This window comes from Piliocolobus tephrosceles, chromosome 16, assembly GCF_002776525.5.
Source record: "Piliocolobus tephrosceles isolate RC106 chromosome 16, ASM277652v3, whole genome shotgun sequence".
Taxonomy (NCBI): Eukaryota; Metazoa; Chordata; class Mammalia; order Primates; family Cercopithecidae; genus Piliocolobus; species Piliocolobus tephrosceles.
The window spans coordinates 69,324,196-69,349,630 of NC_045449.1; the positions used below are offsets into that span (position 1 = coordinate 69,324,196).

The window sequence follows — 25,435 nt, forward strand, 5'->3', positions numbered from 1 at the left end:
CTGCCTCAGGCAAGTTTTAAGAAATGACTTGTCATCAACATCATAAAAGAAATGCGTGGGTAGAGATTGGATTAAACGCCAAGGAGTTCCCTGGGAACCCCCTAGGAAAGGACTTGGGCATTATACATAAGCAAAGTTGAGTATTCTCTGACTTGATTATAATCTGATGACTTTAAAATATGCACAGACTGGGCCGGTGCAGTGGCTCATGCCTGTAATCCCTGCACTTTGGGAGGCTGAAACGGGCAGATCACGAGGCCAGAAGATTGAGACTATCCTGGCTAACCCAGTGAAACCCCGTCTGTACTAAAAATACAAAAAATTAGCTGGGCATGGTGGCGGGCGCCTGTAGTCCCAGCTACTCGGAGGCTGAGGTGGGAGAATGGCGTGAACGTAGGAGGCAGAGCTTGCAGTGAGCCGAGATCACGCCACTGCACTCCAGTCTGGGCAACAGAGCGAGACTCCGTCTCAAAAAAAAAAAAAAAAAAATGCACAGACTGTGGAATTGCCCTAGCTTGTATTGCTCTGATGTTTGGGGTTACCTGTGAACGCAGAGTCCCACGTTTGGGAGCGTGAGTAAGAACTAACCTGGCCCACCTGTGCAGGGAGCCTTTGGTCCTGTCCTTTAGGTTGGGGCAACAGGGATTGGGCTCTGCAGGTGTTGAGTTTGCCCCAAACTAGTGAACAGGAGATTGGAGAAGGAGGCTGGGCGTTGCATAGGAAACAAGCTTTGGTACTTCTGTTCCATTATTTTTTTGTCTCTAACTTCAAGTTTCTGGTTTTACCTTTTCTGTGAGCAGCAAATTAACAGGAGGTGGCACTGCTGTTCTGGAAAAAGAGCAGAAATGACAGTCTTGGGGCCAGCACCTCACTCCGGGAAAGGTGTGCCTGCCTGAAGGCTGAAGTGCTTCCTCCCCCTGTTTACCTTTGGCACTCGAGCATCCCTTTCGCCACTCTCCTTTGTCCATTTTTACCTTGGTTGCCCTGGACGGTTTCCCTTGTTTATTTTTTTCTCCACTCCTGCAGTTCCTGTGGATGAAGCTGTTTCCACTCACTCACTGTCCCTGACACACCCTTCCTTTGAAAACAAACATGGGGATTGAGGGCCTGGAGCAAGAAAGATGGAGCAGCCTGTTGCCAGCTAACTGGGAGGAACTGGGATCGCTGGCCTCCCTGAGGTGCTGATCTAGGAAAAGAATCCTCCCGGCCCAGGAGTGCACATCTGTAAAAACAAAGTTCCGTTTTCTGGGTCAAGGAGGTGGCATCAGGTGGGGGTTGGGGGGAATTATTCTGGCATTTTTTTTAAAGGCGTGTATAACCCCAGTTAAAAGAAGACATTTTTAAAATTCTTAGATCCCTAAAGTAGTACTAAAATGCGGAGTTCACAAACAACTTAGAGCTGGTCTGGTGGACTCGTGGTCCGAAGACCAGGGTTGTGCCCTGGCCTCTGGCTGTGAAACCACAGGCCTATAACTTAAGCTTCACTCGGCTCCATCTGGGCAGTGAGGGCCGTGAGACCCGCTTTACAAGGTGGTGATGACTGCGGCGTGAGAGAATGTACATGAAGGTGCTTTCCACAGTGTACAGTGCACTTGTTAGCAGTGCTTGGCCTTTGCAGTGTAACTAAGTCCGATTATATGCCCTCATCCTGTAGGTCAGAAGGTGCCACAGTTTCTTGGCTCACTGCCCTTTGTATCTCCATAGTTTTCACAGACCTCCAGAACCAGAAGAAATGCCTGACGGCTGAGCTCACACCTGTAATCCCAGCACTTGGGGATACCCGAGGCAGGAGAATTAATTGCTTGAGCACAGGAGTTTGAGACCAGCCTGGGCAACATGGTGAAACCCGTCTCTACAAAAACTACAAAAGTTAGCTAGGCATGGTGGCGTGTGCCTGTAGTCCCAGCTACTTGGGAGGTTGAGATGGGAGGATCATTTGGTCCTGGGAGGCGGAGGTTGCCGTGAGCCGAGATCTGCACCACTGCACTCCAGCCTGGATGGCAGACCAAGACCCTGTCTGAAAAAAAAAGAAAAAAAAATGCCTAACAAATGGTTCTGTTTCTTACATCATTAGCTTCTGACAATAAGTATTACTGTCCTCACAATTCAGTAGCTGCTTAAAAAAATATATGTAAGTGTGTGTGTGGTATGGGACATGTGGAGTAAGGCTGTGTTTCCTGTAACAGTTTTGTTAAATATCCTGTGGCACCTTTGTGAGTTTGCTGGGTTACCCCAGGTAACAGTTTGGGAACTGTGGCAGCAGATTGTCTTAGACTTCCAGATTGGGGTTTTGATAAGTCCTCACTTAGCCTTCTCTGGAGGCTCGGCCGGGTGAGTGGTTCTCTGCCTCAGTGGCTGTTCACATCCACCCTGAAGAAGACCAGGTCTCCCAGTTGACTGGAGTTACTGACTCACAGTCTAGACGAGGATTTGTTTTGGGCAGAGCTGACTCGGTAATTCCCTCACTCACTCTCCTCTCAACTCTTTCCCACTGTCCTTGCATTACTACTGATCTTTTGAAGTACCAAAATCAGATATCTGAAAACTGCCTGAGGGGCTCATCTCCCAGGAATTTGTTGTTGACTGCTGATTGTAGGAAGAACTTTGAGGAGCCTACCAGCAATTGCATGCAGGCAGCATTGCAGGCTGAAATCTTATATTCTCTTTATTGAACACAGGCTCCAGAACATGGACAGCTTCTGCAGGGTAGCTGCAGAGCACAAGTGTTTCCCATCTGGGCTCCTGGTGTATTTGCTGCCCTTCCAGGACTCTGGGATCTGAAAGGAAGATGCTGTTGCTTTTCATAAACAAGCAGCAAAGGGTTGCATTCCTCCTGAAGGATGTTTAGGAGGGTATGCGATGTGGTATGAGATAGGAGTCCCGAGTGCTTTTGCAGCATTGCAAACAGGTTGTTTGTGTGCCTTTGTTGATGCACTGCTGGAGAGCCCTGAGAACTGAGAATTACTCTGCCCAATGGAAGAGCAAACTGGAGCTCTCAGAGCTTAAGCTTGGACTTTGTTTTTAATGGACAGAGTTACATTTTTATAAAAATACAATTTGTGTTTATTTTTATTTTTGTCAAATTATTGTAGCAAGATTGAATATGTTGCAAAAGGATAAAAATCACCTAATCCCATGATGCTAACCGTACAACTTTTTTTTTTTTTTTTTTTTGAGACGGAGTTTTAATCTTGTCGCCCAGGCTGGAGTGCAGTGGCATGAGCTCGGTTCACTGCAACCTCCACCTCCCTGGTTCAAGCGATTCTCCTGCCTCAGCCTCCCGAGTAGCTGGAATTACAGGCATGCACCACCACACCTGGCTAATTTTGAGTATTTTTTAGTAGAGACAGGGTTTCTCCACGTTGGTCAGGCTGGTGTCGAACTCCTGACCTCAGGTGATCCACCCGCCTCGGCCTCCCAAATTGTTGGGATTACAGGCGTGAGCCACCACACCCAGGCTCGTACAAACATTTTTATTCTTCTTTTATGTTTGCCAATAATAACATATGTTTTGCATCCAGCTTTGTCTCTATCTATATATAAACATTTTCAGTTTTGCTATACTGTGTGATTATAATAGCAATATGACACAAATGAACAGTTAAAAACGAACACTGAAGAATTGTATGGTATATGAGGCCAGGTGCGGTGGCTCATGCCTGTAATCCTAGCACTTTGGGAGGCCGAGGCGGGTGAATTACGAGGTCAGGAGATCGAGACTGTCCTGGCCAACATGGTGAAACCCCGTCTCTACTAAAAATACAAAAATTGGCCGGGCGCGGTGGCTCAAGCCTGTAATCCCAGCACTTTGGGAGGCCGAGACGGGCGGATCACGAGGTCAGCAGATCGAGACCATCCTGGCTAACACGGTGAAACCCCATCTCTACTAAAAAATACAAAAAACTAGCCGGGCGAGGTGGCGGGCGCCTGTAGTCCCAGCTACTCGGGAGGCTGAGGCAGGAGAATGGCATGAACCCGGGAGGCGGAGCTTGCAATGAGCTGAGATCTGGCCACTGCACTCCAGCCCCGGCAACAGAGCGAGACTCCATCTCAAAAAAATAAAAAAAATAAAAATACAAAAGTTAGCCGGGCATGGTGGCACGTGCCTGTAATCCTAGCTACTCAGGAGACTGAGGCAAGAGAATCACTTGAACCAGGGAGTCGGAGGTTGCGGTGAGCTGAGATCATGCCACTGCACTCTAGCCTGGTGACAGAGAGAGACTCCGTCTCAAAAAAAAAAAAAAAAAAAAAGTTGTAAGGTATGAATTATATCTCAATAAAACTGCTGTAAGAAAAAACAAATTTTTTATTTTTTATTTTTTTTGAGATGGAGTCTCACTCTGTCGTCCAGGCTGGAGTGCAGTGGTATGATCTCAGCTCACTGCAACCTCCTTCCTGGGGTTCAAGCAATTCTCCCGCCTCAGCCTCCCCAGTAGCTGGGACTATAGGTGCACACCACCACGCCTGGCCAATTTTTGTATTTTTTTTGGTAGAGCTGGGATTTCACCATATTGGCCAAGCTAGTCTCAGACTCCTGACCTCAAGTGATCTGCCTGCCTCAGCCTCCCAAAGTGCCGGGATTATAAGCATGAACCGTGGTGCCCGGCAAAAAAAAAATTTTAATTTTTAAAATATTCCAAATGGAGATTTTTTTAAAAACCTCCATTGCAAACAGGTTGTTTGTGTGCCTTTGTTGATGCACTGCTGGAGAGCCCTGAGAACTGAGAGTTACTCTGCAGAATGGAAGAGCAAACTGGAGCTCTCAGAGCTTAAGCTTGGACTTTGGATCTCAAAAGTTGACATCCACCAAGTTTTGTTCTAGTGGTGACGCGAATCATTAGCTCCACAGATTTTCACATCATTTCCCTCATTCTCATATTTTCTTCAGCTATATAGGTTAAATCCAGAAATAAGCACATTACACTAGCAAAATCTGAATAGGTTTTTATAGTTGAATGCTCTGTCTGCAGTTTCCCTCTAATGAAGTTCTCTGATGAACAGGAAACGGGCCATGTTCTTTACTTGGGTCAGAAGGAATAACTCATCCTTTAAGCTCGTGTTCTTATTGGAAGTCCACATGGTTGTTCACCCAGGAAGGGAGAAGAACTGAGTAGAGTTCAGGATTTCGTAGCATTTTTTCTGTGAGTCTCCAGGAAGTCTCTAGGCTAAGGACAGGGTGGTAGCACCCACGGTTTGTGTGATTAAACCTGCAGGACCAACCCATCTGAACAAGTTAACTCAGATGTGACTCACTGGGGCCCCATGGACTCTAGAGCTGTTTCCCCTGGTCGTCATAGCTGAAAGATAATAATTCTGGCTGTCTTCCCTTAAGTCCAGGCTTTTAATACCTGCTTCAGTCTGACCTGCTAGAGAATCATTCCTACAGAGGTGCTATTCCGCCTTGGTCTTTGTTGTTGGCTTACGCGGTGGTTAAACCAACAGCTTCCTAGAGACTGCTGCCCTTTGCAGCCTCTTAGTCTAGAGGGAGAAGGTGGGAAGTTGGGAAGCCGGATAACTGGGCTTTGGAGCCAAACAGATTTGGCCTTGAATTTCAACATTGCCATTTATTGGGTCAGCTGCTTCATTGTGTTTTACCTCAGTTTACTTGTGTGCAAAATGGAAATAATAATGTCTACCTCATAGGGTTATTGTGAGACTTGAATAGTGGTTAGCTTGTAGTGAGTTCTACGTTTAGGGTGTCATATGGGGTGCTATGTGAGTGGGAGAGTATATGCTTCATCCTCAGTCTTGGTTTTATTAGTCCACCTGCCCCTGTGTTCTATCTCCCATACCCTGTAATCTCTTTTTTTTTTTTTTTTTTTTTGGTTGTTGTTGTTGAAACGGAGTCTTGCTCTCTCTCCCAGGCTGGAGTCCAGTGGTGCGATCTCAGCTCACTGCAAGCTCCGCCTCCCAGGTTCACGCCATTCTCCTGCCTCAGCCTCCCGAGTACCTGGGACTACAGGCACCCGCCACCACACCTGGCTAATTTTTTTGTATTTTTAGTAGAGACGGGGTTTCACCACGTTAGCCAGGAAGGTTTTGATCTCCTTACCTCATGATCCGCCTGCCTTGGCCTCCCAAAGTGCTGGGATTACCCTGTAATCTTTTGAGTGCTGATTAGAAGGGAACAGAATTACAGTATGACTCACCCAGGAACAGAGAAGGAAATGGCCCTTGATCATTGCTGATTTGTGACCCATCTACCACCCTTCTCTTGGAAGTGTAATGTGGGCCTTAAACTGTTGAGAATGCTCTAGCCTGCCTAGCATTTGGCACTTCTCTGCACTCAACACGATGGATGGTCTTTTTTAGACTTTTCCTCAGCAACACTAGGGTTGCCTTGCACAGCTGGGAGACACGGAATTTCCAGAAGCTCGTGGAGTGACCTGCTGGGTGGTGACCGGATCTGCGCAGAAGACAGAAAGGCAGGCAGACCATGAAAGTCACTCTTTGATTGTCCCAAGGGAAAGAAATCGAAGCCTGCTATGACTTTGTCCTGCCACCTTCCAAGGAAGTCCTCACTACATCATAAGCTGAACACTGCTGGTAGAAACTCTGGTAGTTGTTGGAAGTTGTGATTTCATGCAAAGCAGAACAATGACCATTATTCATTATTCTCCCTCTGACCCCTCCTTGGCTCCATTGCACTGCCAGAGGGACCTTCTTGATGGCAGTTGATCCAAGTAACCTGAACCTGAGACTCCCAGAAGCCCCACCTCACTCCTGTGGTTCCGCAGCCCACAGGGAGCTACCACTGTGTCTGGTCCACCCTCCCGGCAGCCGTGCAAGTCCCAACAGACCTCCTTCCCTTCAGGCCAGATGCCATGGATTGCTAACTGAGGTGTGGCTGGGCCCCTCCTTCCCCATCTGGGACTCATCTTTTTGAAATTATATGATGCAGAGAACTGCCTGTCCTTAGGGATCCAGCATTTCCGACCTTCATTCTGTATTTTCATCCATGTCTCCTGAAATGCTGCTGTGTGATTTCTGGGTTGGATAGGATTCTGCTCATTTCTGTTCCTAACTTTGGAGTTAGGTAAATATTTTCTGGGCTGTGCTTTAAAGATGCTGGCATTCTTTTTGGCCCTCTCAGTGACTCAGTCCCCTTCCTACCAGTGTCGATGATGACCAGTTTGCATTTCTGCCAGCCTGACTTTCAGGGACTGCGAGTATATTTGCCTGAGATGTTGATGTAACTAACTCTTCAGCTTGTCAGCCGTCCTCTCAGATGGAATGCTTTTGTAATTTGGTAGCCATGTACCTTGTGTGCCTTCCAGACTTGCATTCTCAGCCTCCAAAGCTGTGTCTTTTGTCCTTTTCTGGCTCCAAGCTCCCCCTAACCCCCCAAATATATCAACCTAAAGCACAGAGATACTGTTCTTGTGGAAGTCTTGACGGGAAAAAGCCTGTCGTAGCCTCACTACCAAGGGTTTGACTCAGATCCTTGGTGTGAGGCAACTTCTGGACCAAGATACAGCCGTTCCTGACACCCTGGGGATGAGACAGAAAGGGAATGGTTCTCTTTAACCATCTTCTATAATTTTCAAAAAACCAAAAATCTTAAAGTGTCTTGAATCAAATGTAGATTGCACTTAGAATAGTCGAATAACGAAAGTCTCCTCTTGGAAATTGCTCCGTGCATTTACTTTGAAGTCTAGTGGATTGCAACATGTTCCATGTAACAGAACATCAGGAGCTATGCTGAGCCATGTGGGCTTTGTAAATTTAGCTGGATTTTTCAAATAGAGAAACTTTCCCTTCCCCTTCCCTACCTTGTCTTCACTCTACAAGGCCAATTCTGTAGCTGGCAAACTTGGCAAACTCCTGTTTCACCCATTCCTAGAGAAACCTTATGTGGTTGGGGCCAGGTGCAGTGGCTCACACCTCTAATCCCAGCACTTGGGGAGGCCAAGGCAGGAGGATCACGAGGTCAGGAGATTGAGACCATCCTGACTAACAAGGTGAAACCCCGTCTCTACTGAAAATACAAAAATTAGCCGGGCATGGTGGTGGGTGCCTGTATAGTCCCAGCTACTCGGGAGGCTGAGGCGGGAGAATGGCATGAACGCGGAGACGGAGCTTGCAGTGAGCTGGATTGCACCACTGCACTCCAGCCTGGGCAACAGAGCGGGACTCCATCTCAAAAAAAAAAAAAAGAAAAAGAAAGAAACCTGTGGTTGAGAGCAGAGTCTTCCTGTCAATAAGCGGTCTAAGAGCAAAGGCAACCCCAATGTGTCCCAAAGGGCCCCACCAACTTCCGCCCATTTTTCTGATGAATGGAGTATTTCCATTCCCAGGCAGGCAGTATGCCCACGGCAGTGGCTTAGTCCTGGCCGACAGGATACAACTAAAGGAAATGTGCTAGCGATGGGCTTTCTCTGGGGCTCTCCAGTGGGGGTGGCTGGCATCTGGCCCCCAGGGTGGGATGTTCCCATGCAGCATTGGGTTTGGAGGCTTTACTGAACTGCTGACAGCTCTCACTCCTAGCCCCCATCCATGTCTCTGTCAAACCAACATCATTTTGTTCTGGAACTTGGAGGTATTTTATAAAGGCAATCCAGCATTGTTGCTTTCTTGGCAGCCTGAAGTGTCTCACATTGATCTCAGAAAACCTTGTTTTAACTATTACTTTGATGCCCCCGCAAGAGGGTTTCTGGAAGATGGCATAGCAGTTGCTCTGAAGCAGTCGTATTGCCTGATGGTTAAGAGCACAGTTTCATGGGACTATTGTGAAAATTACATGAGATTCTTAATTGAAGAGCTTAGCGTAATACCTAAACTTATTCCCCTAGATTGAGTTTTCATATTTTATCCTCAATGCTTGGCCCATTGCTTGGTGTATAAATCATGCTCAATAAATTATCTTGAAAAAATAAATGAATTAACTATATAGTAATTCTTCTTGTCTTAGGATTTAAGAGCATTAGGCCCAGTGTTCAGAAACAGGACGCAGGGCCAGATGTGGTGACTCACACCTGTAATCCCAGCACTTTGGGAGGCTGTGGCAGGAGGATTACTTGAGCCTAAAAGTTCAAGAGCAGCCTGGGCAACATAGTGAGACCCCATCTGTACAAAAAATTTAAAAATTAGCCAGCCATGGTGGTGCACGCCTATAATCCCAGCTACTTGGGAGGCTGAGGCAAGAGAATTGCTTGAGCCCAGGAGGTCAAGGCTGCAGTGAGCTATGATTGCGCCAGTGTACTCCAGCCTATGTGACAGAGTGAGACCCTGTCTCAAAAAAAAAAAAGGATGATGCAGAAAGATGAATAAAGAATTGGGTTTGAAATTTCTTTGTAATTCAGCATTGGTGTCCCCTCCCCACCTTCTCCTGCTCCTTGGCAGACTTTTATTGCAAGCCTAGCCCTTTTGTTAGCTGCTCTTCTACTGCCTGTCCGTCTGACATGTCTAGTGAATCTACACATGAAACTCGCTGTGGAGTTGACCAGGCTGGGGGTCTGAAGTTAAAACCTAACAGCTGAAGGTAGGTGTGGAACCTAAACTTGACAAGACAAACTGACAATGTTTGGGGGGGGTAGGTGTGAGAGAGAGAGAGAGAGATCAGTGCTTGAGCACCTTTTGTGGGCCAGGCAGACTGTTACAAGTGGTGATTTTTGTGAGTACACAGAGTAGGGTAGTTTCTCTTTGTTGGCCAAGTGGGCATGAGGGTAGAGGAAGGCTTCCCTGGGCTGGGCTGAGGCCTACACAGGGCTTTCTAGGCAGGAGTGGGGAGAAGGCAATTTCTGGGAATAGGCATTGCAAAGATCCTGGGTGCAGAAAGGGGAGGAAGAGGCTGAAATGGCTGGCAGGGGATCCTCAGGGCTCATGGGCCACAGTGAGGATCTGTTTTTAAGGAGCCACTGTGCTGGTGAAGTGAGATCTCATCAGGCCATGGGCTGTCCCAGGTCGGAGAGAATAAAGGCTTGAAAGGAGTCATTTTACTAATCTGCCTCCCTAGCTGCCACGTACTTGTAAGATGCAAGATTACATTGTCCAACAGGAAACCCCCAGTCTGTAGCATTCTCGCCCATGGCCTCAGGCCTGCCCTGTGCTCCTGTTCAGAGTGCTTTCTCTGTGCCGACTGCTCCCCAAGCTGGAAGGAAAATGTGACATTTAGATTTGGCGGGATCTAGATGCTGGTGGCTGCCGTTGCAGAACTCAAGTTTGACACTGGAGCTTTGTGGGGCCGGTTCCAGGAAGGATTGAGGAAGCATTGTTGGCTGTAAATGAACCTCCATTCTCTTACTCAGGACTTGGTACTTCTCTGCTGAGTAAATCCGCCCAGCTCAAATGGCAGCTTGTCCAGTTTCGTGGGTCTATATTGTTGTTGCTTCCTTCCTGCACTCCAGTCAGCTTCATCAGTGGCTGGACTTTTGTATTCTCTGCAGGAGGAACCATATTGCAGGTTCTGTAATTCCTGAGAACCTACATCCATGGCTGTTGCATCTTCCAAGTCTCAGTCACAGTTGGTTAAGAAACCAAATTGGCAGGTTGAGATCACTATTCTTCTCCAGGGACAACCCCCAGCCTGCTGCAGCCACCTCCCGCTCTGGTCGTTGGGCCTTTAGTCTCAGGTGGGGTCTGGGTAGATAAGGGGTGCAGGCGGAGGAGGAGACCTCGGCTCAGATTGGTGTTGTCCACCAGCTCAGCATTTAAACCATACTTCCTCTTTCCTCCCTTCTGTTCTCTACTTGGCTTTTGTTTTTGTCTTCTTGTTTTTCCTTGTGTCTTTTTTTTTGGAGACAATCTTGCTCTTTCAGGCTGGAGTGCAGTGGCGTAATCTCGGCTCACTGCAACCTCCACGTCTCAAGTAGCTGGGATTAACAGGCATGCACCACCATGCCTGACTAATTTTTGTATTTTTAATAGAGTGGAAGTTTCACCGTGTTGTCCAGGCTGGTCTCAAACTCCTGGCCTCAAGTGATCTGCCCGCCTCTGCCTCCCAGCACGCCCAGCCTGTTTTTCCTTGTGTCTTGATTGGAATTGAATTGAGGGGCTGTCTTTTCTGCCAGGAGCGGCCCTCCTTTCCTAGGTGAGGCGCTTTGTTTTCACCTTCCTTAGAAACGGGGTGAAAAGCCCTTAGCCTGTTCTGGCTGTGGTGTTGCTCATGTGTCTGGGCTGCGGGTTCCATGCCCTCTGGCTAATGTAGACGGATGCCTGGTGAGTAGACATCCAGGATGAGTTCATTACTTTAACCAACTGAGAATTTCTACCTGGAGGCCAGTGGGTGGATTCATACGAGTCAAGACAGGTGTTTCCTGTGCATTTCAAAACGCCACTGGCGGGGAAGAGATGAACAGTGCTTTCTTGTTGCTTTTTACTTGTATCCTCATAGCCCTTCTTCCCACTTCCTGTCTCTTGAAGAGCACAGTGAGACTCTACCCCTAGAGCAGGTGGTATAACACCAGTGCCTTGGACGACTGGCAGTTTAATAATTGAGCCTTTTTTCCATCTCCTTAGTTCTATCATTTAAAATATTTCATTGGGAGGGACGTGAGGATTGAAAAATTACCTACCAGGTACGGTGTTCACTTTCTGGGTGACGGGTACACTGGGAGCCCAAACCTTACTTAACATTACACAGTGTATCCACGTAACAGACCTGCACATATACCGCCAATTCTAAAAATAAAATAATTTTTTTAAATTATAAAATAAATTGTTCATCACAGGTTTTTTTCTGACACGTGGCTGGCTTCCATGATAACTGTCATGGGTGCTTGGTTCATTTTTCATACTGAATACCTGGTATCTGAGACATGACTAGTAAGAGGGTATCTCTGTAGTCCTGTCCTCCCTGTGGTGGAGGTTGTTATAGAGGAATGTCGTTACTGTTTGAATACAGGTCACTTTCATTGAATGAAACTTGATTCAGTGGATAGTTGTGTGTAAATGGTGCTAAAAAGCAGCTCTGGGGTATTGCAGGTTCTCCCTGTGTCACCCAGGCTGGAGTGCAGTGGCATAATCATAGCTCACTGCAGCTTCAGCCTCCCAGACTCAGGTGATCTCACCTCAGCCTCCCAAGTAGCTGGGACGATAGGCCGGTCCCAAACTCCTGGATTCAAGCAGTCCGGCCCACCTCAGCCTCTCAAAGTGCTGGAATTACATGCGTGAGCCACTGCACCTGGCCAAGTGGGCACTTTAGGATCCAGAGAACTTAGGTTGTTGTCTTTCTTCTTCAGGAGAAGCTCGGCACAGTGGCAGAGGCGCCCAGGGCTCAGCAAGCTCACGACCCAGCTTGTTGGACTCAAAGGGCAGAAGAATCACGTTCTAAACATGACAAGGTATAGCCAGCAGGAGGCAGATTCCCAGCTTGATTGTCCAGAGCCGTCTAGGTCCCAAGGGTGCCTGACACCAGTGGGAATCGGAACCAGCACAGACTCCAGAGTCTTCTTAGGAGACCCTAGTGCAGCAGCTCTGGCCTCCTCCTGAGCGTGCATGCTCGTATGGCTTCTGAGCTGGCCAGGCTACTTCATGCATTTGGTTTGATGGGTTCTCGTAAGGCAGGAGAATCTTCTTGAACTTGGAGTTGGGTCTGTGGTCCATCGGTCATTACTTTGTTCAGAGGCACTGAGGGTGGGAGGGCCCGAGGAGCTGGATTCTGCTGCTGGGAAGTTGGGTGGACCTTGTTTCTGGGCCTCAGGTTCAGTACCGAATGAGAGTCCTCTTGTTGCGAGTTGAAGGGGTGCTCTGGGCATGCCATGCCCTTTTTTTGTACTAAGAGGTTAGAAAAGCAAAGATCAGACTAGTTGGCAAATTGAAACCCAACTATCCAGTTTATTTATTTCTTAGGCATAGAAGGAATAATTTAGGGGAGACTGAAGAGCCAAGCTAAAGGGAAAGACGAAAATAAAGGGATAAAATCCTTCCTGTGATTTTGCCCCATCATCTCTTTTTTTCCAGAGACGTGACTCAACCACCTCAGCTGAGCCTGGCAGCACACACACCCCACATACCTTTCCATCTCCAGGGTCACAAAAGCCACAAGAAGCCACGGGGAGGCTCCTGGCCTCTTACTTGACCTAAGGAGCCTCTGAAGTGGCAAGTGTGTTTCCCTTTGAAGAGCCATTGCGTGTTTAGTGACTAACTTCCTGTGGCTCTGGGGTAGACATGGTAGACTCCCCGCGTGATGATTGGGCCTCTGCAGTTGAGTCCATGAGAAGGGGTGGGTGTGGTGTGGTGCGGAGCCTTGGGGAAGGGTGAGTAGGGGCTGGAGGGAGAGTTAATGAATTGTCAGTCCCTGTATGATCAGCCAGCTGGCATGTGGAGGAAGAGCTGATGTTTTCCCACAATCAGCACCCAGAAAGCTGTTCTCTAGAGGGAGAATGTAAGGACATTTTACAGTCCCATGTTTTGTTACTAACACTTGTGAACACTGGTTTCCTCAGAGTCACTGCTACAAAGGGATTGTTGTTTGTCCCCTGAGAGACTGGCCGTCTCTAGAGAGCCGCTGATTTATGACTGCAACCTGAAGTTGGTGTGGCAGTCCTCCAGGCACGCCTCCCTGCCCGCTCCCACCCTCCTCTTTGCCCACCTGATTGGCAGGGGGCAGTGGCTCGAAGGAAGAGAGGTTGCTAAGCAGCCTGGCCTGGACACAGTGCCCTGCCAGGTTGAATGAATAGCTGCAGTGTTCTGAGGAATGGGGAATTTGGCCTGTCCCAGTATCAGGAGGGACTTTTTGGGAAGGGGGCTAAGACTGAGTCTAGGCTCGGTGTGGGGAACTGGGTGGCCTTCCTGGCACCTTCCTTTCGGAGCCGTGGCGTGGTGTGCCATGTCTGTGGAAATGGAGCCGGCAGAGCTCTGCACCTGTCCTCGAGGTCTTGTTGCAGGGTCTTCCTGTCTCATCTCCTCCCTTGCTCATCAGAGGGAAAGGACATGGGGTCTGACAGCTTTCTGTGAACTCTGCTTCTGCTCTTTTGATTATTAGCACGTATGGCTCTTGAGATTGTTGATCTGGCTGGGTGTCAGCAACCCAGAAATGGGGGAAACGTGTGTTCTTGCCCTTTTACACTTGAGACAGTGGAGGCAAGGGAAGACTTGTGATGTAGGACTTGGACCGTGGCTTTCTCAACGTTGACTTTGGTTTAGATGAAACATTTACTATGGAACAGTGAAATCCAGAAAACGTCTCAGAAGCCTTTGCTGTCAGGTTTCTGTAGGACTTGTGGACGTGGCTGTCGTGGGATGCTGTTTGCATTAGGGATTGGAGGAGGCTTTTCTTTGGAGGGAGTATAAAGCCAGTGGAAAGGGAGCTGAGAGTCAAAGAGAGGCTGCCTTGATCCTGGGGCCTCTCTCGGATCCCCATTCTGCCGCTTATTCAAGGTTCGCCACACGTTTGCTCAGGTTCTGTGAGCTGCCCCTTTATCCTCATGATGAAGCCTCCCTTTTTGAACTAAAAATAAGAGAAGTATCTTGGGAGCGGCTAGTCTGCATTTTCATCTCGGGAGTCTGCTATTAGAAAGCAGTCCCCTCTTGCTTCCTTGGTACCAGCAGTAGAGGTGGTGATGTCTGGGCTGGCCGGGGCCTTGAACTCTGCACTCCATTCAGGCAAGCTTCCTCGGACCCAGGGGAGAGCAACAGGCAGGGTATGCGTTGCCCAGGTGGCCGCAGCAGGCTTGCTGGCGTGTGCTCTCCTCAGTGATGGTGGGTTTGGTCACTGAAGAGGTTTGGAGGAGAGACCGGCGTGGGGCTCCAGAGCATCTGGCTGCTGCGATGCGGGAAGAAGAGGGTTCGGAGGCTTGGGGGTGCCAGAGGCCCCTGAAACATCAGCTTACCCTTAGTGTTCCTGGCAGTGCTTTTACTTTTTCTCCTTCCTTAAAAACCCTGAGTGGTCTCAGTGGAGAGTAGCTGGTTCAGGAGCCCCAGTCTTACCTCCTCGTGTTTGTTTCTCTTTTGCAGGATAATACAGAAGCAGAAAAGCGAGACCCCCAGGAACTCGTGGGTGAGTATTGGGGGATCCTGGAGGCACGTTTCTCAGCCTTGCCACTAGCAGCCTGGCTTCCGGCCATGCCAGGCCTTCCGTCCCACAGGGCTTCTGTCTGCTGTGAGCACCATGTCCCTTCGGCTCCCTCTCAGGGCCTTTGGCATTTCCTAGGATGCCCGGGTGAGACGCCCAGGGAACGGTTCTTTGAAAATCGTATTTGTGGTGTGTTTTATTGGGCTTTAGTCGGTTGCCCGCGCTGTCAAGAGGAGTTCAGGGCCCCTCAGCTGGGAGCGTGTCTTGGTCTCTGCTTCCTCTGGTGCCCTAGGCTTGTCCTCTGTCTTTGCACCCCCTCGTCCCCCTCTCTGCTGGCGTGTGCGTGCTGCTTAGGGAGTCGGCATGTGGCCTCTGCTGGTGTGGCCTCTGCTGGCACTTCGCTGTGTCCCCAGGCAGGAACATGCCCCACAGCCCTGGAGTCTGGGGCTCTTTGTGATTTGGGAGGAGCAGGGACACTATGTTTCTGGAAAACAGCACACATCATCCAAGTCCTGTGCTAGCCCCAGCCTTTTAATCCTTTTAGAAAGCCCCCAGCTCCTTTCATGTGGCTCCCAAAACCCGACCCAGGGGAGTTCCCGGCAGCTGAGTCAGAGCTCTTGGTGGAGTTGGCCCTCCCTCTCTGTGGCGGCCATTACCGGCTCTCAAACAGGCTCCTCTCTCCTGCCGTCTTGCCTCGGTGGCTCAGTGGCTCACTGGCTCCAGCCCTGGGGGTTCCGAGCCCAGGGACCACCTGGAAGCGCTGCCCCAGTAATCAGTCCCTCCCACCCAGGCTTTCTCCCAGGAAGACCTTTCTGCTGGGAGTTCTGCTACGGAGCCTGTTCTCCTTTTCCTGAACTAAAGGAGCTAGGAATCGTTGATTCTGTTTGCCTTTTAAAGAAGGACTGGGGCCGGGCGCAGTGGCTCAAGCCTGTAATCCCAGCACTTTGGGAGGCCGAGACGGGCGGATCACGAGGTCAGGAGATTGAGACCATCCTGGCTAACACGGTGAAACCCCGTCTCTACTAAAAAAAAAAAAAAAAAACTAGCCGGGCGAGGTGGCGGGCGCCTGTAGTCCCAGCTACTCGGGAGGCTGAGGCAGGAGAATGGCGTGAACCTGGGAGGCAGAGTTTGCAGTGAGCTGAGATCCGGCCACTGCACTCCAGCCTGGGCGACAGAGCGAGACTCTGTCTCAAAAAAAAGGATTGGGTGGGAACACAGTAATGCTGAGCAGCCCAGACCCTCAGCAGGAGGGCCTTAATCCCTGGCTTCTCTGGTGGAGTTTCAGTCTTTAAATCCTATACAAACCAGGACTTTCCTAAAACCTAGAGTTTGTTCTTTAGAAAGTGGCACCGTAGGGGTGCAACATTTGGCTTTGAAGGCAGAGGAAGCAGAGTTCACATCTGCTGGGAAGCTGATGGCCTGCCCTAAGGAGGCGATCCACCAGCAGGATGTGGACAGGAACCTCGGCCTCTTATCCCACCATCACCTGAGCCAACCGTGCATTTCACTGTGAGAAACTGCACGGCCGGAGATCAGAGAGCAGCCTGTCGCATGCCAAGGCAGAGATGCCCTCGCTCTTGCTAGCAGTGTTGAGCAGGCAGTGGAATGTATGTGGGCATCAGCCATCTCAGCCCCCAGTCGCTTCCAGAGCCAACTTGTCACTTTTCCTCCCTGTGCCGTTTTTTGGAAATAGCTTTTTTGAGGTATAATTTACATAGAGCAAGACTTGTCAATTTTAGGTGTGCCATTTGATGAATGTTGACAGATGCGTATAGTGGTGTGAGCCCCACCATAATCGTGATGCAGAACGCGCCCATCACTCCGAAATGTTCCCTTCTGCCCCGACCCTGTTACAGCTGATTCCCTCCCTCAACCTCGGGCAAGCCGTGATCTACACTCTCCTCACTATAGCTTTGCCTTTTTTTAGAATTTCCTGTAAATCAGGCCGGGCGCGGTGTCTCAAGCCTGTAATCCCAGCACTTTGGGAGGCCGAGACGGGCGGATCACGAGGTCAGGAGATTGAGACCATCCTGGCTAACATGGTGAAACCCCGTCTCTACTGAAAAAAAAAAACAAAAAACTAGCCGGGTGAGGTGGCAGGCGCCTGCGGTCCCAGCTACTCGGGAGGCTGAGGCAGGAGAATGGCGTGAACCCGGGAGGCAGAGCTTGCAGTGAGCTGAGACCCGGCCACTGCACTCCAGCCTGGGCGACAGAGCGAGACTCCGTCTCAAAAAAAAAAAAAAAAAAAGAATTTCCTGTAAATCAGGATCTCCCAGCCCTGGCCCTACTGACACTTTGGGCTGGATGATTCTTTGTGATGGGGCTGTCCTGTGCTTTGTAGGGTGTTTAGCAGTGTCCTTGGTCTCTACCCACTCACTGCATGCCAGAGGCACTCTCCCTCCCCCAGATGTGACAGTGATCAATGTCCCTTTGGGGCAGAATCACCTGCCGTTGAGAAGCAGGGATAGAAAGGGAACTAGGGTTTTTGTCTGGCTGCTTTCCCTCAGCACGGCGCTTGCGAGGCTCATCCATGTTGTTGGGCATGTCCAGAGTTCCTTTTTGTAGCCAAGTAATATTTCACTGTAGGGATACACCACAGTTGGTTTACTCATTCACCCGTGGAGGACAAAAATGGATCTTTAAGCGGCATCGTTTTGATTACTCGCCATTCCTCATTAACGAGTAGCTAGTTTAGCTCCTCTTACTAAAGACGTAATTAATTGAAGGACAGTGGCTTCCGTTCATGATGCAGTGCCTATCAGCCTGTCTGCCTAAGCTTCTTTTGTCTGCTCTGGTGTCAGGACTCAGGTTGCTTACCAGGTATGGGAAGCATGTCCATGCATGTAGACAGCCCCAGCTTTAAGAGAACAAGCAGGAGAGCAGAGAAGCCAAGCCACAGGCGTCTGCAGCACTGCAGCCCCTTGATAGAGCCGAGCATGCACACCCTCTCAGTGCCCTCCAGGGCCTCGCCGATGCCCACGGCTGAGCCTGGAGCAGTGGTGCTGGTGTGGCAGTGGGCATGGGTTCTCTGTGTCACTTAGGAGCTGGAGATACTCCACTGTCCCCTGGAGCCCCCCAACTCACTCACTCCCTGCCATCCCATGAGCCCGTCCAACTAGCTACTCCTGCACAGATCCCTCCATGGCAACTGTGGGTACTCTGGGTGTTTTCTGACTTGGGCACGCACCAGGGCAACTCACACTGACAGCTGGCTTCTCAAGTCCTAACTGCGGCTGCCTCTGAGAACACCCCCATCAGGCCCAGGCAGCAGCCACAGACCCAGCACTGCTTCCAAGAGACTGTGGACACATTGCTCTACGGATGTCCTGGGGACATGGCTTGAGGCTCTGTCTGCTCACAAGAAATGTGGGGCTCGGCTGGTCTGGTCGCTGTGGCTCACACCTATCATCCCAGCACTTTGGGAGGCCAAGGCAGACAGATCACGAGGTCAGGAGTTCGAGACCAGCGTGGCTAGCGTGGTGAAACCCCATTTCTTTTTTTTTTTTTTTTTTTGAGACAGAGTCTTGCTCTATCGCCCGGGCTGGAGTGCAGTGGCCGGATCTCAGCTCACTGCAAGCTGCGCCTCCCGGGTTTACGCCATTCTCCTGCCTCAGCCTCCCGAGTAGCTGGGACTGCAGGCGCCCACCACCTCGCCCGGCTAGATTTTTGTATTTTTTAGTAGAGATGGGGTTTCACCATTGTTAGCCAGGATGGTCTCGATCTCCTGACCACGGGATCCGCCCGTCTCGGCCTCCCAAAGTGCTGGGATTACAGGCTTGAGCCACTGCGCCCGGCCTGAAACCCCATTTCTACTAAAAATACAAAAAAAAAAAATTAGCCAGGCATGGTGGCACGTGCCTGTTGTCCCAGCTACTCAGGAGGCTGAGGCAAGAGAACTGCTTGAACCCAGCAGGTGGAGGTTGCAGTGAGCTGAGATCACGCCATTGCACTCCAGTCTGGGCGACACAGTGAGACTCCATCTCAAAAAAAATAAAGAAACAAATGTGGGGCTGGCATCTTCCACATGAGATTCATTCCAGGACTCAGGAAGGAGAGGGTCACTGAAGGCTGCTTCCACGCTCTGTGTCGTATACTTGTATCTAGTTTTCCTGAATGTGTCTCTTTATTTGACAGTAACTGCCTAGGAATTATCTTGTTTCAAGCCCCAGGCTCAGGAGGGGCTCCCCTCCTCTTATACTGTACACCATGTGAGCCCCAGAGTGTGGCTGGGTTGCTGTGGCAACAGGGTCACACCCTGTTTTTCCAAAAGGTTTTCCTGGCAAATGCCAAAGGGCACTCTTTGTCTCTGTCACATGCACACATACACACTCTCCAGCTGAGGGAAGAAGTTAACCCTGCTTATTTATGTACCCAGCGCCTGCCAAGGCTCTCCTTGCTTTTATTACTGCTGCTTGTGAGATAGGACTAGCTCCCTGCAGCTGATTCCACTCTCCACCAGCCTCTGCAACCTCAGGCTTAGCACTTTCACATATTCCAGGGCTGGGAGGAAGGAGGAAGTTGGAGGAGAGTTGAATTCCAGCCATATCTGAGTGTCAGCTTTGCTTGAGGAGTCAGGAGACCAAAGGAAGGTGCTGGGCAAAGAGAAGCACCTCGTCCCCGGCTCTTGGGCTGCACTGGCATCTGGGATCCACAGCAGGACCTCTGATGAATGTCAGCCAGTCTCTGTCCTCTTGCCCTCATCCAAAATGTCAGATTGATGCTCTGTTCTTGGGGCGCTTCCAGTGAGAATCCACTGACAGCAGTGCAAATCAGCACATGAAGTCATGTTTTTAGGATGGCCCCAGGCTCGACCCCTGTCTCAGAGTGTATTTGCAGTGTGCACAGGCTTGTCCTGCAGCAGCTGGACTGGCAGAGTCTGGGAGCCTTGTCCCCAGCCCTCCTCAGCACTGTGTTCTTTACAGTAACTTGAAACTCCAGGCAGAGATCAAAGCACCTTATCTACTAAGCAAACATTAACCCAGCCTGGGGAGAGGAGAAGGGGCTAGCCTTGCGAAGCCAGCCCGGGCAGCTCAGCAGTGGGTTAGCAGGCCTGCACACAGTAGGTGCCCAGTAAGTGCTTGCTGAGTGTTATTGGTGGTTTGTTCATTCTTTCTCTTCATCCTGCCCCACCCTGCCTGCCTGCTCTTTGCTAATTGTATGATCCTTTTCATGAGAGAGTGTTTTGAAGAGCAGACAGAATCTTAAGAACAAATAGCACATTGTCCCAGGAGCCAAAGCAAGACTGCAGTGCCCGGTGGCCCAAGGCTGCGGGGTGGCCCGAGGCCACGGGGAAGGGGCTGGAGAGAGCAAAGCCTGCCCACCGCGGCAGATCTCTGAGGAAATTGTCCCCTGGGGGTTGTGGTTCTTCCCACCAGAACGGGCCTTTTGTTCTCAGGAATGAGGTGGGCTAAGAGAGAGTTGATTTGTTTATTTTAAAAAGATCCTCAGCTGATAACGGTAGTAAGTATCATTTATGCACAGGCCATTTTGTTTACTTTGGGACCCAAAACTTAGGGAACCCTGAATTCTGTTTCTCTTGAAGCCTAGGCAGGTTAGCCATAGACAAGACGGGTGGCACCAAGCACCTCTGAGTTTCCAAAGTCTTGCAAGTATTTTAGAGACATATCCAGTGGTGGCTGCAGCTGGTTTAGAGACATGCAGTGGTGGCTGCAGCTGGCTCACATTGTGAGCCTATTGTGTACATCTCTTCCCAGCCTTGGGTTCAGTGACTTTACCTTGGTAGCTTGAAATTGGCCATGACAGAAGAATTTACACCACAAGAAATGGCAAATGCCATAGATCATGGCGCCTCCCCTCTTCCCCCATCCCCACACCCAGCTGGTGATTAAACATTTACCAGCACACTGCTGACTCTCCCTTAAAAGTTAACCGTTGTGGGCCAGGCACAGTGGCTCATACCCATAATCCCAGCACTTTAGGAGGCCAAGGCAGGAAGATGGCTTGATCCAACAGTTCAAGACCAGCCTGGGTAACATAACGAGACCCTATCTTTACAAAAACTTAAGATTAGCCAGGCATGGTGTCATGCACCTGTAGTCCTAGCTACTTGGGAAGCTGAGACGAGTTCGAGGTTGCAGTGAGCTATCATTGTACCACTACACTCTAGCCTGGGTTGCAGACTAAAATCCCTGTCTCTATTTCATTTTCTGTATTTTATTTTCCTTTTTGAGACAGAGTCTTACTCTGTCACCCAGGCTGGAGTATAGTGGCGCAATCTTGGCTCACGGCAGCCACCACCTTCGGGTTCAAGCAGTTCTCATTCCTCAGCCTCGCGAGTAGCTGGGTTTACAGGCATGCATCACCCTGCAAGTTGATTTTGTATTTTTAGTAGAGACAGGGTTTCGCCATGTTGGCCAGGCTGGTCTGGAACACCTGACCTCAAATGATCTGCCCACCTCAGCTTCCCAGAATGTTGGGAGTATAGGTGCGAACCACCACACCCAGCTGACCCCGTCTCTTAAAAAAAAAAAAAAAAAGGGAAAAGTTAATTACTGTATACATTTATATCCTCTGTCTGAACTTTTCTTCTCCCAAGCTGGTGCATGGCCCACCTCTTCTGGTCATTCACTCTCAACTGAGATGACACCTCACAGAGGCCACATCTGAACACTCAGTTGTACTGTTTTTATAGTGTTTATCCCTATCTGATAACATTTTATGTGCTTATGTTTTTTTGTCCATGTCTGTCCCTTGTTTGATCCCCACCTACAGAATTTTTCTTTCTTCCCTCAATAGCCTCTTTTTCTGAAAGAGTTCGGAACATGTCGCCTGATGAAATCAAGATCCCACCAGAACCCCCTGGCAGATGTTCAAATCACTTACAAGTAAGCATGAGGCTTGGCTACTGAGGTCGGATAGATTAGATAGCCTGGGTTATGTGTTTGGTTCGGTCTTAACCTTAAGAGACGATGGCAGGGAAAGGGACTGAGGCTTCTATAAAAGAAACTGACAGGTGGGAAGGATCCTGCAGTCCCCTTTACCTCCTGTTAGCCTCATCTCAGGAGTTGGCTCCTGCACCCCCCACCATGTACCCTGGTGCTGCTCCAGCAGGGCGGCCCTGGCTTGCCCTCTGTGAGGTCCTAAGCAGAGAAAGAGAAAAGAACATAACCTTTTCTCTGCAGCCCGGCTGGGCCAATGGGAGCTTCTGAGAAAGAGCTTTGCTAGGAAACTGAGGAACCCTCAGAATGTAAAATAAATTACAGAAATGAAAAAATCACAAGCGTTTATATATATATACATTTTTCTATGCTAATCTATTTCTAAAATGCTGATTCAGTGGCTTCTTGCTTGACAGAATGTGCAGCACTGACAGGAAGTTTTCAGATCCCAAGGAGTCGAAGCTTTTGTGCAGTTACACTCCCTGCGGGGACAGCTGGGGTTCAGCCCGTGGCCCTCCTTGTCCCTCTGTGGGTTCCCTTGTGATGAACAATAGAACAGGCACCCAAGGCTGCACAATCATGGCTCCTGGTCCACCTGCTTCACCTTTGATCCTGGAGCTTCCACTGGGGGCCTCTGGCTGCACAGCAAGCCTGTGACACCACCCTAACGGATGGATGACTAATGGGACCTGAGGCTAAGGAATGCGGCAAGCTGGGGGAGGGCCAGAGTCAGAACTGGGGGTGCAGGGCAGATTATCTTCCCTTCCCGGAAGTCTCCTCCCATTGCTGAGTCTTCTCCCCACCACCGCCCTCCAGAATCACGTCACCCTCCATGCCAGACAACCAGACAGCAAGCTCCAGCCTGTAAGGACAACTCCAGCAACCCGCCAGGCAGAGACAACTGGCGCACAGCCTGCAGTGCCGAATGTGCCTCCTCTTTAGACCCTCCTGATGGTGGAAACCATGGCATTTGAGCAAACATTTTAGTTCATCTGGGGTGGTAGAACTGATCTTACCGCCCAGGAGACGCAGCCAAGTCATCTGTATGACATGGGTTCTCCTCAAGTTGCTGAGCCTTTTATATATGGCTCCCTCCATGACCCTGGAGGAGATAGCTTGGAGGACAGAGGTTCTTCAGTCTCGGCGATTATATCACAGACCTCCCTCTGCGGTTCAGCTCTTGCTCTGGCCAGTCTCAGTAGAAAGATTTGGCCTCTAATACAGGGAGTGGATCACCCCTCCTGACATGTCCTAAATGCTGTCACCTGGGCCCTCCAGGCCTGCCCGCCCGCTTTGCTGGCACAGTGCCTCAGGTGTTTCCCTTCTGGAGAATCTCAGTTTAAGCCCCACTGCAGGGGGAGGCTGCAGGTAGATCTTGCCCTGGACCAGTGCCCGCCTTCCTGGCTGAGACTGCTCTCTCCAGAGGTGGCTCTGGTGTCTTGGCCCTCTTCATTGGCACTGGGCCATGCTGATGCCATCTACTTTGGGCATCATGTCCATGGGCTGGGGAGGACCCCCTTCCTGAGGACGCCTGTGGCACTGGCCGCAGTAGGTCAGCCTGCATCCCCCCAGGTGGTTCTCCACTCTCCCACTGAAAGCCAGGCATGACCTGTGGGGAAATTTGGGTGAGAGAGAAGCAGTTAACCCTTGATGCCCGCGATAAGCCAGCGTGAACCAGCCAACCTGTGCGCCTCCCCGTAAAAGACACATTCTAAAAAGTTTGCAAGACCGAATCCAAAAAACTATTCCTACCTCCCATCAAAAGGCCATAGCCTTTCCGAAGTCTCCTGTGGTTCACAGTTCTGCTGGGGACCTCATGTTAAAATTTGACCTCATGTTAAAATTTAAAACCACGATTCATTCCCTGCACATCAACACCAGTACCCTACACCCTGCTTCAGATGATTCTGGAACTGATTAACCAGTTGGGGCTTTGTTCATTATTTTCTCCGTGGCTCCTCTGCTGTGATCTTATCACTGCTCACTATACTGTCATCCAGAGAGCGTCAGGAAACCTCAGCAGTGAAAGCAGCCTGGTCTTGGTTTACCTTACTTGTGTGCAGTTCTGGGCAAAAGGTAGGGTGGAAAAAGAGAATAGGTTAATTTTTTGTTTTGTTTTGTGTTTTTGAGAGAGTCTCACTCTTTTACCAGGCTGGAGCGCAGTGGCATGATCTCAGCTCACTGCAACCTCCACCTCCCAGGTTCAAGCAATTCTCCTGCCTCAGCCTCCCAAGTAGCTGGGATTACAGGCATGCCCCACCACACCCAGCTAATGTTGTTTGTGTTTTTAGTAGAGACGGGGTTTCATGTTGGCCAAAATGGTCTCAATCTCTAGACCTTGTGATCCACCCACCTCAGCCTCCCAAAGTGCTGGGATTACAGGCGTGAGCCACCATGCCTGGCTGAGAATAGGTTAAATTCTCCGCCTCCTGGGTTCACGCCATTCTCCCGCCTCAGCCTCCCAAGTAGCTGGGACTACAGGTGTCCACCACCACACCCGGCTAATTTTCTGTGTTTTTAGTAGAGATGGGGTTTCACTGTGTTAGCCAGGATGTTCTCAATCTCCTGACCTCGTGATCCACCCGCCTTGGCCTCTCAAAGTGCTGGGATTATGGGCATGAGCCACCACGCCTGGCCAAGAATAGGTTAAATTTTTAACATGAGGTCAAGTTGGGCTTTGCGTGGCTCTGGAGCCTCACGTTCATGCTGCACACGTAGCTGGTGACCAGGGGCTGGGATGGTGGAGGGGTGGGCTTCTGTCATACACCCCCTGTGCTCTTCTTCCATAGGACAAGATCCAGAAGCTTTATGAACGAAAGATAAAGGAGGGAATGGATATGAACTACATTATCCAAAGGAAGAAAGAATTTCGGAACCCCAGGTAAGTTTCCCTTGAGCCTACAGAGTTTATTGAGTTATTAATGTTGGATTAAGGACGAAGACGTCCCCAAGGAGGTGGTGAGGAAAAGCCCTGAGCCCAAACCATCACCCAGACTTGTCATTACACTGAGTGCCTGCTGGACACAGCAGACTATGCTAACCCAGCCAGAGGCTTGCCATTTAAGATCCTGACAAAACACAAAGCAATCCATACCGAGACCTAGACGGGGATGAGGGAGACCTGGCTGAGTTCTCGTCCCTGCTCTGAGCCTAAAGCACATGACCTCTCAAGGCCCCTGTCCTCATGGAAGGAATTGGACTAGACGGTTACCATAGGTTCATCTTCCAACTCTAAAAAGCAGATTTTTGCATATAGGTGAGAGGTCTTAGGACCAGAGCTATGTCTGGTCTTATTCCATTTAATGCTCAAGCTAGTGACTTACGGGGGAAAGAGCAGGCCCTTTCCCTTGTGTGGGCCTGAGTGTGGTGAGCCCAACCCAGCCATACAGACTGAAGGTCAGTGGGACAAAACTCAGCCATCACCTTGACCCCATCTCCTCCCGGCCCTTAGTTAACAGGTCCATCTCCCTTGGGAGGGTGTAGGGCCATCAGGAAGCTTGCTTAGAGCAGCTGAGCTGGATTCAAAGGTTTTAAAGGTTTTGTGTCAGCCCCAGGAGCTGGATGGTTCAAGTCCTAGGCAGGG

At 49.9% G+C, this 25,435-nt stretch overlaps 1 protein-coding gene across 5 annotated transcripts in view; it reads left to right on the top strand.

Annotated features, from left to right (window-relative positions):
• SAP30BP (SAP30 binding protein) overlaps positions 1–25,435 on the top strand; it is a 43,544-nt gene that overhangs the window by 13,030 nt on the left and 5,079 nt on the right. For 3 of the 5 annotated variants that reach the window (XR_002731554.2, XM_023211802.1, XM_023211803.1), the window contains 3 exons: positions 14,896–14,938; positions 21,710–21,798; positions 24,642–24,733. Coding sequence is in view for 3 of the 5 variants with exons in the window: in XM_023211802.1 (XP_023067570.1) it covers positions 14,896–14,938; positions 21,710–21,798; positions 24,642–24,733 (224 nt within the window). In the remaining 2 variants the exon portion in view is untranslated. Of the gene's footprint in view, positions 1–12,179; positions 12,282–14,895; positions 14,939–21,709; positions 21,799–24,641; positions 24,734–25,435 lie in introns of all 5 variants that reach the window. The other 2 variants (XR_002731553.3, XM_023211801.1) reach the window with 1 other exon arrangement.